At 40.3% G+C, this 17621-nt stretch overlaps 1 protein-coding gene across 3 annotated transcripts in view; it reads left to right on the forward strand.

The window, feature by feature from the left end:
• Nucleotides 1–17621, forward strand: part of fam184b (family with sequence similarity 184 member B) — a 57903-nt gene that overhangs the window by 18585 nt on the left and 21697 nt on the right. For all 3 annotated transcript variants that reach the window (XM_058385021.1, XM_058385022.1, XM_058385024.1), the window contains 4 exons: nucleotides 4826–4961; nucleotides 9276–9427; nucleotides 11810–12073; nucleotides 14465–14560. In XM_058385021.1, the coding sequence (XP_058241004.1) occupies nucleotides 4826–4961; nucleotides 9276–9427; nucleotides 11810–12073; nucleotides 14465–14560 (648 nt within the window). The remainder of the gene's footprint in view (nucleotides 1–4825; nucleotides 4962–9275; nucleotides 9428–11809; nucleotides 12074–14464; nucleotides 14561–17621) is intronic.

Here is a 17621-nt window from a genome sequence, read left to right on the forward strand (position 1 = left end):
GTTTAAAAAAAATGATTGAAAAACAAACCCAGATGGTTCTAGATGGTTTCTTTTCTAAAAAGGCAGATTCTAAAACAATAATACCAACTACAAAAAAGTTCATGTCTAAATAAGCATCCTTGAACGAATGTGTCACTAAAGTTCCAGTCAGGTTAAAATATAATGGAACAAACATTGAGCAGACATATGCTTTCCTGTATCAATCTTGGTCACCAAATAAATAAATAGGATGTTGAATTGACACAGATTGATGCTAGTATTTGGCAACTAATTGGTGTACAACCCCAAAAATACTGGAACCATGGGGGGAAAAAAACAGAGAGGAGAGTAGAGCTTACACTGTAAAAAACTTTTTTGGGTGAGTCATTAACATCCACATATTATACTGTAGTTTATATGGTGTATAAGTCATCAAGAGTGAAGAAGCTTTTATTGTCATTTTAACCATGTACAAATTGTGCAGAACACAGTAAAATGAAACAACATTCCTCCAGGATACATAAAGTCAGTCCAGGCTTTGAGTATTGAGGAGTCTGATGGCTTGGGGTATGAGGGCTTGAATGCTTCTGTACCATTTTCTGGACTTCAGAAAATTGAGAGTTTGTGTGAAGGGAGTGTGGGGACATATACAATGCTGATTGCTTTGTGGATGCAACATGTGGTGTAAATGTCTCTAATGGCAGGAAGATTCTGATGACTTGCTGGGCTTTCAAGGTATTGGAGCTGGTGATGAGGACCATGTGAGGTTCTCTACCAGCCAAGGAATTTGGTGCTCTTGACAATCTCCACAGAGGAGCAAGCGATGTTGTGTGGAGAATGCTTGCTGTGTCAATGCTGAAGTCAACAACATCTCTTTTGTTTTGTCCATGTTCTGAGACAGGTTGTTGGCTCTACACCCAGCTGTTAGCTGTTATACCTCCTCTTTACATGCCGACTAAGTTGTGTCATCGGGAAACTTGATGAAGTGGTTCAACTGTGCATTGCTGCATACTTAGGAGTCAACAGATGGAACAGCATTGGACTAAGCCACACCCCTAATGGGGGCCCACAGCTAAGTGCTGTTCCTTATTTGGACTGACGGAGGTCTTCCAGTCAGGACGTCCAGGATCCAGTTGCAGAGAAAGGTGTTCAGGTGCTCAGGAATGATTGCGCTGAACTAAAGTCTATGAATATTCGTGCCTACACCACAGGCATAACATGTGTCAGGTGAAGTGAATAACTCTGATTATCTCCTCATCATGGGACCTGTTAGCGGGTGGGATATATTAGGCAGCAAGGGATCATTTTTTCCTCAAAGTTGATGTGTTAGAAGCAGGAAAAATGGACAAGCATAAGGATTTGAGCGAGTTTGACTTGGGCCAAATTGTGATGGCTGGACGACTGGATCAGAGCATCTCCAAAACTGCATCTCTTTTGGGGTGTTCCCGGTCTGCAGTGGTCAGTATCTATCAAAAGTGGTCCGAGGAAGGAACAGTGGTGAACCGGTGACAGGGTCATGGGCGGCCAAGGTTCACTGATGCACGTGGACTGGCCCGTGTGATTCGATTAAACAGACGAGCTACTGTTGCTCAAACTGCTGAAGAAGTTAATGCTGGTTCTGATAGAAAGGTATCAGAATACACAGTGCATCGCAGTTTGTTGCGTATGGGGCTGCATAGACGCAGACCAGTTAGGGTGTCCATCATCTTGGTGCCAGATATCACAGCACACCTTCAGGGATCTAGTGGAGTCCATGATGGGTCAGGGCTGTTTGGCAGCAAAAGGGGGATGGACACAATATTAAGCAGGTAGTCATTATGTTGTGCATGATCTGTGTATATGTCCTTTTTGTCCAGGTGGGTAAGGGCCAGATGAAGGGTGGTGGCAATGGCATCATCTGTCGAGCAGTTGGGTCTGCCTCATGACGAGCTTCTTGAAGCACTTCAAGACGATTGGTGTGAGTGCAATGGGGCAAAATTTATTGAGAACAATGATGCTGCTCAGGGAAATTTTGGTGATGACAGTGAGCACTTGTCTGGTCCAGCAGCCTTCTGTGGATTAACTCTGTGTAAAGTTTTCATCAGCTGTGGTAAGACAAAGTACCTTGTGATTGGGAAGATGTGTGGTCTTACTTGCTGCCACATTGCTCTGTGCCTCAAATAGAACATTGCCACTGAAGTAGCAGAGGCATCTCTGTTATAGGCAGGTGAATTTGTCCTGTAGGCAGTGATGGTCTGGATGCCCTGCCAAGTGTTATTGTTTGTTACTGTCACTGCTGACCTGAAAGTGGCTGTGAATACTCCCTGTGTGTGGACTCTTTCCCTTTGTGATGACCCAAGACAGTTTGGCCCTTGCTGTTCTTAAGGCCAATCTGTCACCTGTTCTAAAGGCAGAATATCTGGTCTTCAGCATCACATTCAACTTTGCAGTCACCCATGGCTTCGATTGGATCATGTGTTTATGGTCTAGGAGACAGTCATCAGTATACATGCTGATATAGCATTTTCTCAAAACAGTTGTGGAGAGCACAGGTGGCTCCTGCAGGCCAGGTTTAGAACTGGTTTCAAGCAACTGTTCGTTATGCTGGAATTAGAATAAAAGAGATGTGGTCTGAGTAACCGAGGAGAGGACAAGACTCTGCATGGTACAGTGGGTAAAATAAGTATTGAACATGTCACCATTTTTCAGTAAATATATTTCTAAAGGTGTTATTGACATGAACTTTTCAGCAGATGTTGGTAACAACCCTTGCAATTCACACCTGCAAAAAATATCAAACCATAGATGTCCATAAATTAAATTATGTTTAATAATGTGAAATGACAAAGTGAAAAAGTACTGAATACATGAGGAAAGGGAGGAGCAAAAAGGCAAGGAAAGCCAAGACACCAGCTGAAATAAATCAGTAATTAGAAAGCAATCCTGCCCCTGGTCAGTGCAAATTAATATCAGCTGCTTCAGTCCCAACTGATGGCCTATAAAAAGGTGTTTCTCTTTACCAAGGTGTCACACAAGAAACATCTCATGATGGGTAAAAGCAAAGATCTCTCTCAAGACTTTCACAACAGAAGGATTTCAAAACTTCTGACTGTTCCAGTGAGCAATGTTAGGGCCATAATCTGGAAGTGAAAAGAACATAATTTCACTATAAACTGGCCACAGCCAGGTGCTCCTCGCAAGATTTCTGACAGAGGAGTGAAAAGAATAATCAGAAGAGTTGTCCAAGAGCCAAGGACCACTTGTGGAGAGCTTCAAAAACATCTGGAATTTGCAGGCACAATTGTTTCACAAAAAACAATAAGTGATGCACTTAACCACCATGGTCTGTATGCACACTCACCACTCAATACTCCATTGCTGAAGAAAAAGGATGCTAAAGTTTGTTTAAAGTTTACTGCACAACATTTGGACAAGCCTGTGAAATACTGTGAGAATATAGTCTGGTCAGCTGAGACCAAAGTTGAACTCTTTGGATGCCAAAATACAACTGGAGGACAAATGGCACTGCACATCACCCTCAAAAACACCAAACCAAAGAGGCCAAGGAAACTCTCAACTGGTTTCAGAGAAAGAAAATAAAGCTGTTAGAATGGCCCAGCCAATCACCTGACTTGAATCCAATTTGAAAATCTATGGAAAGAACTAAAGACAGTTCATAGAAGAGGCCCACAGAACCTTCAAGATTTGAAGACTGTTTGTGTGGAAGAATGGGCCAAAATCACACCTGAGCAATGCATGCAACTAGTTTCTCCATACAGGAGGTGTTTTGAAGTGGTCATTACCAACAAAGGCTTTTGTATGAAGTATTAAATAAATTTCAGTAAACATGTTCAATACTTTCTCCCTGTGTCATTTCTGTCATTCTATGGTTTGATTTCTTTGCATGTGGTGAAAATTTCATTTCAATAGAACCTTTAGAAATATATTTTCTGAGAAAAATGGTGGCATGTTCAATACTTATTTTACCTGCTGTATGTGTCGGGAATGTTTAGTTTAGTCTAGTCTAGGGAAGGTCTAGTTTGTTCTCCCCTCTAATTGCAAAGTACATGTCCTGATGGAATTTAGGGAGCACTGATTTGAGATTTGCATAGTTGAAATTTCTGGCAACAACAAACAGCCAATCAGGGTGAGTATTCTGCAGTTTGCTAATAGCCCCATAACGTTCTTCCTTCGCATTAGCGCTGGGGGTAATGTACACCCCATCTATAAACACAATATTTGAATTCCTGTGATAAATAAAGTGGTCTGTATCTAACAGTAACAAACTACCAGTAGCAATGAGCAGTAACTAGAAACTACCACTAAGTTTTTGCAATACAATTTAGAGCCATTTCCCCATTAGGGCTGAAAAAACAAAACAGACGTAGAGAGAGAGCAGAATCTTAGCAACACCAAAAGGCCTGGTAGACCATTAAAGACGAAGTGGATGAAGGCAGAATTCTTTCCTTGAAGAAAAATATCTCAAATCTAAAAACATCTAGTTAAGTTTACAATCAGGTGAAATCTTGAATGTAAATTCAGAGGATTATTTCAAATTGCAAGCCACTGACATTCACAATTAGAAAGGGCAAAATAGACTTTTTTATGGAAGAGCTTCTTAAGGCATAAAAACCTTCTTAAATGGTCAGTCACCCGACCTCAAACCAACTGAGCACGTTTTTCACTTGCTGAGGGCAGAAAGAACTACAATCAAATAGCAATTGAAGGTAGCTACATTAAAGTCCTGGCAGACTTACTGGAGAGGTACAGATATAAAAATTGTGTCACTGCCTATAACGCGTACTGATCTGACTATACATATCACTGACTAAAGTCACCAAGTGTTCTTTTTCTCATATTGCTTTAGGATCTAGAGGAGCAGCTGGAAAATTGTCATCATCGAGTTGCAGAGGCAGAAAGAATAACGGGGAAAGCAGAAGAGGAGTTAGCTGTGGCAAAAGAACGATTATTACTGCAAGAAAATGAACTGCAAAACAAATCAGGTAAGCAGTAAAAACAGCTACATCTCACATGCACATAGAAAGTAATAGATAGATAAATGTTGGTTCTTGTACAGGGTGCGGCAGAGGAAATGTGTGTTTTTCAAACAACCAATACGCAGCAAGTAGGAGGGCAGGGAGACGGAGTGACTTTCTCAAAAGCCAGAAGCACTCTGCCTGGCAGCAAATATTAGCTTTGCATCTATTGAAATTGAATCATCTACACTCCATATTAACATGCTCTCCTCATTGCTGTATATTGGTTGTTCAAAATACACACATTTCCTCTGCAATGCCCTGTGTTTTATAGGCACATATGTTTTATATGCACCATATACATCTCAGATCATTCATCCCTCCACCAGAAGGAGCCCTCGCCAGAATTCTGAGTCAGTTTCTAGGTCTCCAGTTCACTTCCTGCTTGTATAACATTTACCTTACATGTACATTCACAGTACATTAGCTCGGCAATCAGACTGGACAATGTAATTTGAAATTAGCCACAATCCTGGTTACCCTGATCATTTCCCACAACTACTGAGCAAACCAGTCATGTTTCCCACAAGGCTCAAAAACCCATGCAATTTGGATAAACCAGGGTTGCCACCAAACAACACCAGCACAGACTACAAAACTGTGTTTTTACCTGTTAAAACCAAAGACTGAAACAACAAGGTGAGCCTTGTATCATGCTCCCACAGTTTCTCACTACCAGCCAGACCTGTGATTTTACAGCCCTAGTGGATTCGGGAGCTGTGGTAAATCTGATACACTAGCAACTGGTCCATGATCTCTACCTCCCTGTGGTGCCCTGCTCTCCCCCCATCCAATCACAGCAGTTGACATCAAACCCACTGGCAAGGAGAGAATCACTCACCAAACAGCACCTGTTAAGCTCCAAGTGGGATTGGTCCAAATTTTTCATTTCCTTACCATTACAACCTATCATCCTGGGGAACCCTTGGCTAACAATACATGACTCACATATCTCATTGTGGCAAGGAGAGATCACTGGGACAGTCCTGTCACCACACCCACAACACCAACCATCAAGTTCAACATCAGACTATCAGCTTCACAAGCTCCATCACAGCAGCAGCTGGGGCCTCTCCACAGATGCTACGGGACAAAACATCTCATCTGAGTGTGCCTAATTCCACCTATAGGTGGATGACAGAGTTCCTGACTGACATTAAGCAGCATGTGAGACTGGAAAACATTGAAAACACTGACTGTATGCATCTTGTTGAATGGTTTTTGAAAGAAAGGAGAGCAGTGATCTGGTCAGTAGTTAATGATGTATCTAGATATACACTGCTCAAGAAAAAAATTAAGGGAACACTTAATCATCACGGAATAACACCAGGTTAAATAAACTTCAGGCATAACAATTTGTCTAGTTGGGAGCATGAATGATTATGAGTCAAACTGCAAAGGAAGGTGACAACGTGTGCCCTAGAGATACAACAGCAAGACAATCACCAAAAAGGGAATGGTTTTGTAGGTGGTGGCCACTGCAATTGCTCTCACCTAATACTTCTTGACTGATTTGTCTAAAGTTTTGTATATTTTTAGGGTCCTTGTCACTACTTGTATCTTGGGGCAGCACCTGCAATGTAATCAGGTTTGTACAGGTAGTCCAGCTTCTCCAGAATGGCACATCCATATGTTTGGTGTTCCTCCCAGCACAATTCAAAAACCATAAAGGAGATACAGACAGACAGGGCATTACACAAGGAGAGTTGAAAACAGGGCAAAAGTATTTTCCTGATCTGCAAAATATAAGTCAGAGGAGGTCAAAAGATAAAACAGTGAAGAGAAGAAAGGATTTTTATCTGATATAAGTGGTAGAAAGTGAAAATAGTCAGGGTAAATTTGATAGGGTGTAAAATCTAGAGAGATATAAAGTTGGGGTTACAGCCAGTCATTTAGAGGTATGAAAAGTTGGATTTAGGCTGGATGAAACCCAACTATATACATTACTCACAAAAAGTTAAGGATATTTGGCTTTTGGGTGAAAATTATGGCAAATGTAAGAAGTTCACGCTTGGAGTTCTCTTGGAGTTCTCCAAGATGGCGGCGCAGCAGTAGCACACAGCGGCCACTCCGGAACCAAAATGATGCTTTATCTTTGTTTTAGCCCGAATTTCAAAGTGCATGGACACCAAAGACAGTGGTGTTCATGTATACGGCTGCCAGATGATACTACAGCTCAGAAATCATGCAGTTACTAACCTGCATGATGATGTACTCTGCAAACTTCGAGACCTCGGCTTGCTGCGAAGACCAGGCCTTGAGTCCTTGGCGTCGCATGATGCCGGTGGCTGGGAGAGAGGACGTCGCAAGCGGTGCTTGAGGCTGCTATTGTATTTTTGCCCAATACATGTTGTCAGGTCTCAAAGTTGTACATCATCTCATTTTATTTCATTTCATTGCACATGTTCTTTTTCTTTTTTTGGCACTAAGTGTCCTGTGTTTTTGTGTTGTCTTTTTTTGTACTTATTGTTTTTGCACTGTCTTGTCGTTGCTTTGTTTGCACCTAGCTGCACACTTTGCACTTTATGTGGCTTGGACAAACTTCTGCCCTAGCTCTGTGTTGTTTTTTGTGTTTGAACTATGTGTTGTACTGTATGTTTATGTAGCACCAGATTCTGGAGAAACGTTGTTTCATTTCACTATGTACTGCGTCATCTATATGTGGTTGAAATGACAATAAAGTTTCTTGAATCTTGAATCTTGAATACAGTGATATTATATCATGAAAGTAGGGCATTTAAGCAGAAGCATGCAATGGTGATTTCCTCATCTCCAACAATTTATTGAAACAAAAGCCAACAACAGTGGTGGGTATACCACAACAAAAAATGTCAACGTCTCAATAATTTGTCATGTGCCCTTGACCATCAATTACAGCTTGACAGCGACATCTCATGCTGTTCACGAGTCGACTTATTGTCTGCTGAGGCATGGCATTCCACTCTTCTTGAAGGGCGGCCCTCAGGTCATTGAGGTTCTGGGGGGCAGGGTTACGAGCTTCTACACGGCGACTCGGCTGATCCCATAGGTTTTCTGTGGGATTCAGGTCTGAAGAAAGTGCTGGTGCCCCAGCCTCCAGCAGCCGTTCCATAATGATGTGACCTCGATGAGCTGGAGCATTGTCGTCCATGAAGATGAAATTAGGCCTGTGTGGTTCATGCAGGGCCACAATGACTGGATTAATGATGTTATTCAGGTAGTATTGGCTTGTCACTGTACCAAGATGTAGGGCAGTTCTGTATTGAGTAGACACACCTGCCCAGACTGTAACACCACCACCAGTGGCTGATGCATAGCGCTCTCCTTGACGTCTCCAACATCGTTGGCGGACATCATTTCTGCTCAACGTGAAATGACTTTCATCAGAGAACAGCACTGAGGTCCACTGGTCCCTCGTCCAGCGTAAATGCTCCCTGGCCCGACGCCTGTGCCCAGTGGTGTGGTCAGGTACCCTTGCAGGTCATCTAGCACGCAGACCACGCTGATGTAAACGGTTTTGAATGGTCTGACATGACACTTGGGTGCCTCTCACATCCCTTAAATGTGCCTGGAGTTGAGTGGCATTCATCATCCGGTTCCGCAGGGCACTGTTCACAATGAAGCGGTCATCAACGTGGGATGTGGCCAAAGGATGTCCACTTCTATGCCTTTCTGTGACTCTTCCAGTCTCTCTGTATCTCTGTCGCAACCTGCTGATGACACTCTGTGACACTCTAAGCTCAGTGGCCACTTCCCTCTGAGAACATCCTGTTTGAAGCCTCGCAATGACGAGGTACTGTTGATCAATTGTTAGGTGTGGTCTTGGTCTCATGATGTCAAAATGTGAACAGCATGATGAAGAGGACTGTTTAAATACCAATTCTAATTGAACCAGAAAATTTATTGGTCGATTCATGGATCAAACACCAGTTGTGAATTTTGCTGTTAAGCACCTTGTTAGAGAACAGCAAGTTATGCAAAAAGTACTGAAACACTGAACAGTTGGACATGTGCATTCAAAAGTGTAGAGAAGGTCAAATTAAGTTCACCTGTAAAGGTTATAGTGCATTTAAGGTGCATCCAGAAATTTCACCCGAAAGCTGAATATCCTTAACTTTTTGTGAGTAGTGTATATTCCACAGAATTCACTATTTATTGGTCGAAGTTATGTGAGAATTTTGTGCCATTAAAATGGGGTTGCTGTCAAACACAGTTTGAGAACACCTGTCCTAACATACGGCTTTGTGATTCAGTCTCAAAGTGGTTAAAAAAATACTAAAACAATTCTTAATTACTCTTTAGAGGAACTGTTGAACCAGAGCTCCTCTCAAGTGCGGGTATCTGCTGAAGTGGAGGAATTGAGATCTCAGCTGAGTCGTCTCAACATCAGGAACAAAGAACTGGAACTTCAAAACAGTGGCCGCTCTAATGACCATGCTCGCATGCTCAAACAGGTAACACCATCCACTATGCTCAAACATATTGGTCAATTAGGAAAATAATGCCTGGATGCTAGAACATGCTCTGAGATATGATCAATATCCAATTGCAGGTAAACCACACCTGCATATTTAACCTGCACATTAATCATACCCCTGGGCAATGCACACACAAAATGGGATGTTGAACATGCTGTGTGGAAGCTCCAGTGAAGCTAATTTTGGACAAACATCCCATAGTATCCTATAGAGTTACATGGAGTTACTAGAGATACAGTACGTATTAAACAGGCCTAATATATGTAGGAAAATACTGAGAGGGGAGGTGGGAGGGGTGTTCTGATATCTAACGTAACATACAGTAGTTTATATCACCATTAGATACATGGACATATGCATATTTATCATAGTATTTCAGAGATGAAAATAAATTTTTTCATCAAATTATAAAAACAAATATTTTCTTCAATGGTATAAACCAGTCAGATTAAAAAGAATGTTTAATTGGGAATACAAAGTTTTGACAAAGATGATATCATGGAAAATCAGCCTTGTGAATGGTTAAGGTTGTTTTCACAAGCTATAGACAACATTAAGATACAGTTGTGCTCAGAAGTTTGCATACCCTGAAATTGTTAAACATTGCCATTTATTTGTAAAATATGACTGGCAATGCAAAAGATTTGGTCAAGTGAAGTCATTAATTATTATATAGTTGATAAAAAATTTACATATCCTTGAATGTTTGGGCACATTATAAACACACAGGTTGACACACAGAGGTTTAAATGACTATTAAAGGGAAGTTTCCACAGCTGTGACTCACTGTAATTGTAATTAGTGTCTGTGAATAAATAGTTTCCCAGCTCATGAGGTGATGCACTGACTTGGCTGGATACTGCACAATAAGGGAAGACAAAAGAACTGCCAATGGATCTGCGTAATAAGGTAGGTTGAACTTTATAAAGCAGGAAAAGGATATAAAAATTTATCGCAACACCTGAAAATGCCAGTCAAACTCTGATAAAGAGGTGGAAAATAAGAGGTTCTGTACTAAGCCACGGTCAGGTAGACCAAGAAAGATTTCACCCACTACTGCCAGAATAATTGTTCAGGATGCAAAGAAAAACCCACAAACAACTTCAAGAGAAATACAGACTGCTCTGGAAAAAAAGTGTTGTTGTTGTTTCAAGGAGCACAATAAGGAGGTACTTTAACACAAATGACCTGCATGGTCGAGTTCCCAAGAGAAAGCTGTTGCCACAAAAAGGCCCGCTTTCAGTACACCAGGCAGACTCTAGACAAGCCTCACAGCTTCTGGAGCAGTGTCATTTGGAGTGATGAGACCAAAATTGAACTTTATAGTCACAACCATAAATGCTATGTTTGGAGAGGAGTCAACAAGGCCTGTGGTGAATAGTACCATTCCCACTGTAAAGCATGGTGGTGGATGTTTTGGGGCTGTGTGAGCTCCAGTGGCCCAGGGAAGTTAGTCAAAATTAATGGCAAGATGAATGCAGCATGTTAACAGAAAATACTGGGAGAAAATTTGCATTCTACAGCATGAAAGCATGGGACGCTCTTGTTCCAACTTGATCCAAAGCACAAGGCCAAGTGGACCCTCTAATGCCTACAGCATAAAAAGGTGAAGGTTCTGGAGTGGTCATCACAGTCTCCTGACCTCAATATCATTGAGCCAATTTTTTAGGAGAGTTCAAACATGCATTTTGTGCAAGACACCCTAAAAATGTACAGGAACTGGAGGCATTTTGCCAAGAAGAATGGGCAGCTATACCACCTGAGAGAATTAAGGACTTCATGCACAATTATTACAAAAGACTGCATGCCATCGCTGATGCTAAAGGGGGAATACACAATATTAAGAATTATAATTCCTAGCAAGCTTTTGAACAGGGATCATTTCCTCATTTTCTTTATTGTCATGTTTTGTTTGATGATTGTGCCATTCTGTTATGCCTTACATATGAACTTGAGTCCTATAAGCAATAAAGTAAATTTGTTTTTCCTTCTCACTCATGTTTTCTTTAAAAAACGGTACACATCTTATAAATTCTCCCAAGGGATGCAAACTTTTGAGCACATCTGTAATTTACTTATAATTAAGCTACTTAAAATGAATCTAATTTGCTTCAAAATACATGTAGTGTTTAGAGGTTTACTAATTAAATGCATATTCTGCATTTGTATATTTGTGTATTGTATGTATACAGACAAGACTCATGTACTTATCTATGTGTTTAAATGACTATACAGTAATACACCATAATAACCATTTTTATTGTAAACCTGTCTCTTAAATAACATATTGGATATCAATTATATGTATTATACACAATTTGCTGTATATGCTATTTACTGTTTAGGTGTGTGTTTTAGCATGCAGATGCGTTGTCTTCCATGCGCCTGGAACTACAGCGTGCTCATGCTGAGGAAATTCAGCGCCTCCATCAAGAGGTGGAGAAAGAACGCTCAAATTACAAACAGGAGTTGGAGGAGGAAAAGAAAAGAGTACATAATAATATGGAGGAAGAAAAGGTCCGTCTAAAAGAAAAACTAAGGAAAGCACTGGAAGAATTGATCTGTAAACATGCCAGTGAGTTGCGCCAAACACAAGCCTCACTGGAAAACGAGCGAAAGCAGGTACAACAACTTGTATGCTATAATTACAACTGGGTGCAAATCTTTGGAAATGAATATGTCTCCCATAGAATATACACTACTAAGTAGTATTTGAAGTCTCTTGTAATAGAATCAGTAGGGGAAAATACATAAATTGTACTAGTAAGTTTCTGTCATCATAAGCTGCCAGACCAGCTTTAGTGCATAGCATAGATTCTACTCTTAGTCTCTGGAACCGTACTGGATGTATGAAACATTGTACTTCTAAAAGATATCCCCTCAGCTTCTGTTCTAATTAGGGTAGTACAGAATGCTGTATAAAACTTACAAAATACAGTAGGTGTTCATTTGGAATAGATCTGTTACCTGTGATGGTCACAGCATATACACTATATGGGCTAAAGTTTGTGGACACCTGATCATCAAACCTATGTATGGGTCTTCTCACTAATTCTCTTGTGTCTAAATGGGCAGATCCCCACAGCTATTCTCCAAAATGTAGGGGAAAGCCTTCTCAGAAGAGAGGAGGTTATTATAATAGCAAAAGGGAAATCAAATCTGTAATAGGATGTTCAAAAATGGCATATTATTGGTGTGGTCAGGTGTCCACAAAACCTTTGGCCCAATAGTGTAATTTAAGTAATTTTCTTGTTCATTAAACTTCTCATTAGAATAAAAAAGTTTCATCACAGGAAAATAGGTTTACCTTCATTCAAGATATGCAGAATTTTATGTGTTTCCTTTGTCCCTAGCAGAGTTTACTCACTTGTTTTTTGTCTTGATGTAGTGGTGGCAGTTTGCATAGACTGGCCATTCCACCCATTGTTACAACACACAAAAATATAAAGACACTTAAAGTTAAAAGATCTTTGCCAGCACAGACAGTAGAACAAAGTTAGATTTATTTTTAACATGGATTCTTGACAGAGTGGGAAGCAACCTCCAGGAGAAACAGAGAACAATTCTCTCACTACAACTTAGCAAGGACTCTCTGCAAAGTGGGGAGCAAACCCTCTCACTACAATTTAGTGAGGCTTTTTCTCTTACTTACAACTTAGTTTGGATTTTACAATCAGCTTCATTCAGTTATTCATTACATGATTCATGTGCCAAAAATTCTAAACAGATTCTGAGATACATGTAATCTTAACTGAGATAACACATGGATGTAGATGACAAAGAAGAATTCTTACCTCTACCTGGTTATCCCAGAAGAGCCCCCAGAAAGCTGATCGAATTTCTGGGTTCACTCAGATGTCCAAAAGAGTCCCGAAGAAACACACAGAGGCACACAGAGAGAAAAGAGTTTTGAGTAGCAAAAAAAGCTCAAAATTTACTGAGAACAACACGAAGTATTTATGCAGACGCTATATTACAGTATATTCATGCAGAAACAGGTGTGGTGGTTAACACATTTACTGACGGTTTGATGGGTTTGTTTAGGGATTATTTAGGCTACAGAAGAGAGCAGTAACTGTTATGAAGTGTCTATACTCGCCAGATGTTTATTAGAACAGTACAGAAAGAATATCTAGGCCAAAACAAAGGATATCACAGTCACAGATAACGTCATAATATTAGGTCATAATCAAATGACATCACACAGTCAGCCCAGGGCCAAGTGTACCAAGATATGTCCAGAATATATAAACACTTTTTATCAGTCTAGAGCACGTTCATAGCTGCTGCCCATTCACACCCCTGCATTACTCCATGATTTTTAAGGGTCTCTCTACCATGGAGTTTAGAGAATGAGAAGCAGCCACGGAGTGTACAATTACACAAGGGTCTGAATTTGTGCTAGCTTTAGTAAGGTCCTGAATTCTGCATCGGAATTCTATACTGTTGCATTACTGCTAGCAGCTCTTTTATTTTTGCTGCGCACTCCTCTTTATTACAGAATACTCAATAAGAATTCATGCTCCAGATGGCTAAGTAACCAACCTATCTGCCTATTTCATTTGTGACCATGAGGGAACAGATTTTGTTTATACTAGAGGCTTCTGAAACCATATCTGTATGACAGATGTTTACTTTAATCCATGTCAGAAACAGTTTAGAAATAGCCTTTATTTGTCACATATACATTACAGCAGAGTGAAATTCTTTCTTCACATGGGGTCAGAGCACAGGGTTAAGCAGAGGGTTAAGGGCATTGCTCAAGGGCCCAACAATGTGGTGGCGCTGGGGCTTGAACCCCCAATCCTCTGGTAAACACCCCAGAGCCTTCATCACTTGCACCACCGCTGACACTGAATTTGGTCATTATCTAGTCCTACAAACCAGACCTACAGTGTTATGATGCAGATTTAATGATAGAATTGTCTAGAACTACTTTTTGTTTTGTTTTTTGCATTTTTACTGTTAAAAGTTATATAGGCACTCATAATTTGTGGCCATGTTACTCCACAGGCAGAGGAATGCAAAAAGGCTGCAGAGGAGGAAAGACAAGTCCTGGAGACAGAAAGAGACGAACTACACAAACAACTACAGGTGTCTGCTTTGAAGGTGAGATTAAGCAAAAAATGTATAAGGAAAAAATGTATTTCCTGAACATTGTTGCAGACCAAGGACACTGCTCCATAGTAAATTGATGCTTTAATTGCAGTTGCCTCTTTCAGCAGGATAATATACCATTCCATACTGCAAAATTCATTCAGGATCATGACAATGTTAAAGATATTGACAAAGATTTCAAGGTGTTGACCTGGCTTCCAAATTCCTCAGATCTAAATCCAATCAAGCATCTGTAGGATGTGCTGGGCAAATAAGTCATCTCGCATCTTAGAGGACTTAAAGGTTCTGCTGATAAAAGCTCTGTGCCAGAGACTACAGAGGTCTTGTGGAGTTCTTGCCTCAATGGTTTAGAGCTGTTTTGACACAAGAGGAGCCTGTATATTATTAGGCAAGTGGTTGTAATGTTATGACAGCTCTGTGTGTTTGTTTGTATTGGCTATATGTGTATTGGCTGTGTGTGTGTGTGTGTGTGTGTGTGTGTGTATACAGTTGTGCTCAAAATTATTCATACCCTTGGCATTTTTGTAGTGTTTTTGAGTCTTCTGTGATGCATGGGTTTTAATAATACTTTCATATATTTAATATGTGACAAACAACGTGAATGTGAGAAATAACGTGATATTTCAAGACATATGACATTTCATGGGTTTTTATTGACAAATATTCAAAAATCACCATGTTCAGAATTATTCATACCCTTTATATTATAGTGTTTCAATAATCAATAGAAAAGCCTTTGTTCTTAATGACAGCCTGCAAATACTTCTTGTAGGTCTCCATAAGATTTCTACAGCTCTGCTGCGGAATGTTTCCCCACTCTTCCTTCGCAAAAGCCTCCAGTTGTTGGAGATTGGAACGCTTCCTAGCCGTGACCTGGATCTTCAACTCTCTCCACATATTCTCAATTGGGTTCAGGTCAGGGCTCTGACTTGGCCACTCCAGAACATTTATGTTGTTGTCCGTGAACCATTGCTTGACCACTCGCGCTGTATGCTTCGTGTCATTATCCTGCTGGTAGGTCCACCCCTCGCAAAGGCCAGGCATGCATTCTGGTGTCTCTGGGTAAGGATTGGTGACTTTCTGGGGCGATGTCCATAGAGACCACGTTGATGCAGAATCCACTGAATGGTGGATCTTGATACCGTCTCCTCTGCTTGGTTGAGGGTGTCTTTTAGAGCTTTAGTGGTGATATGGGGGTTGTTGTTTGCATCGCGGCAGATCTTTCTAGAGACTCTAGAGGATATTTTGCGCTTCCTACCATGCCCATCCAGGTTTTTGACAGTATTGAACATCTTGAACTTATTGATGATACTCTGTATGGTTGATACAGGGACATCCAGTTCTTTCAAAATTGCCTTGTAGCCTTTGCCTCCACTATGGGCATGGACAACACGCGTACGAAGATCATGACTGAGTTCTTTCTTCTTGGCCTTGGTGACAGTGACTAAGAATAATGAAAGCTTTGCCCCCTTAATTATACTTTACAGAGCAAGTGTTACCATTTAACATTATTAGGCCTTAATTGATTACACCTAATTTGATTATAGTCACTGGAGTGTGAAACTACGTGCACTTTCACAAAAGAAGGAGTTTTTTCTGAGATTGGGAATAGGGTATGATTAATTTTGAACAGGCTCAAAAGAGAATCTTGGTATACAAATGAATTTCATCTAACACATATGTGGGGTTTGTGCATAGCAACTAATATATATTGAATACAATGGAAGTTTAACCCTAACCCTAGCCAAAGTAGTTTTTTTAAATGAAAAAAAAAATTAAAAGTATTGATTTGTCCAAGGAGTATGAATAATTTTGAGTACAACTGTATATATATAATTGATATATGTATCAATTAAAAAATGGAACATAAGTGAACAGAAGAGAAATCCAAATCAATATTTGGCGTGACCACCCTTTGTCGGCAAAACAGCATCAATTCTTCTAGGCAGGTGGGTTGTTCCAAACATCTTGGAGAATGAACCACAGATCTTCTGTGGATGTAGGCTGCCTCAAATCCTTCTGACTCTTCATATAATCCCAGATAGACTCGATGTTGAGATCAAGGCTCTGTGGGGGCCAAACATCACTTTTAGGACTCCTTGTTCTTCTCCAGTTAGACGCCTCCCTGAAGGCATTGCATGATGGATAAGTATATGCCTATATTTCTCAGCATTGAGGACAGCAATAATCTTTACCAAATCTCAAACTCCATTTGCAGAAATAAATTTTTTTGCATAGTTGAGTCACTTAGCCTTGTTTCTACATCAGAGTTTTGGTTTTTTGGCTGCAATTTTTCCATGAAGACCACTTCTGGCCAGACTTATAGTAGATGGGTATACAAGGGTCCCACTGGTTTCTGCCAATTCTTTTCTGAAGGCACAGCTGGACATCTTTCAATGTCAAAAGGATGTATGCATGTAGTATCTTTTATTTCAGTGTCCTTGGCCAAGCACTGCATTTGCTGTTATGGGCAAAATAATTGCTCATTTTTTTCAACATATCTTGAAACCCCAGTGTACTTTGAAATGTTTGCCTGGGAAAAACCTTGCTGATGCAGTATAACTACCTTTTGCCTTGTTTATTTGCCATCTTGCCATGGTGTATGACCTGTGACATTAACCTGTCTTCCACAACCTCAACTTAGCAGCAGAGTTTGACAGTTCATCATCCAGTTTTAAGCCTCTACATAGCTGTTTCTGTTTCAGTCAGTGACTCTGTTTCAACCTACATATGAAATTATCATTAGCACCTGCTTGGAATAATTATTTAATCATACCCATGATTTTGATCCTACACAATCCCTGAGTTTCTGCAAGTGTGCAAAGCATGCAAGGATTAGTATTGATGCTGATTAGAAGCCAAAAGGTAGTCACACTTAATATTGATTTGCTTTTGCAAATTGATAAAAAAATAAACAGTTAAAATATAGATTTTTGAAAACATTCTTACTTTACAGCATTTCTTTACACATGCCAAAAACATTGTACTCATTGTACACAGTACTGTGAATTTGTCAAGTACACAGTTATATACAGTGTAATACATTATAAAA

This window comes from Hemibagrus wyckioides, linkage group LG29 (assembly GCF_019097595.1).
Source record: "Hemibagrus wyckioides isolate EC202008001 linkage group LG29, SWU_Hwy_1.0, whole genome shotgun sequence".
In the NCBI taxonomy this organism is placed as follows: Eukaryota; Metazoa; Chordata; class Actinopteri; order Siluriformes; family Bagridae; genus Hemibagrus; species Hemibagrus wyckioides.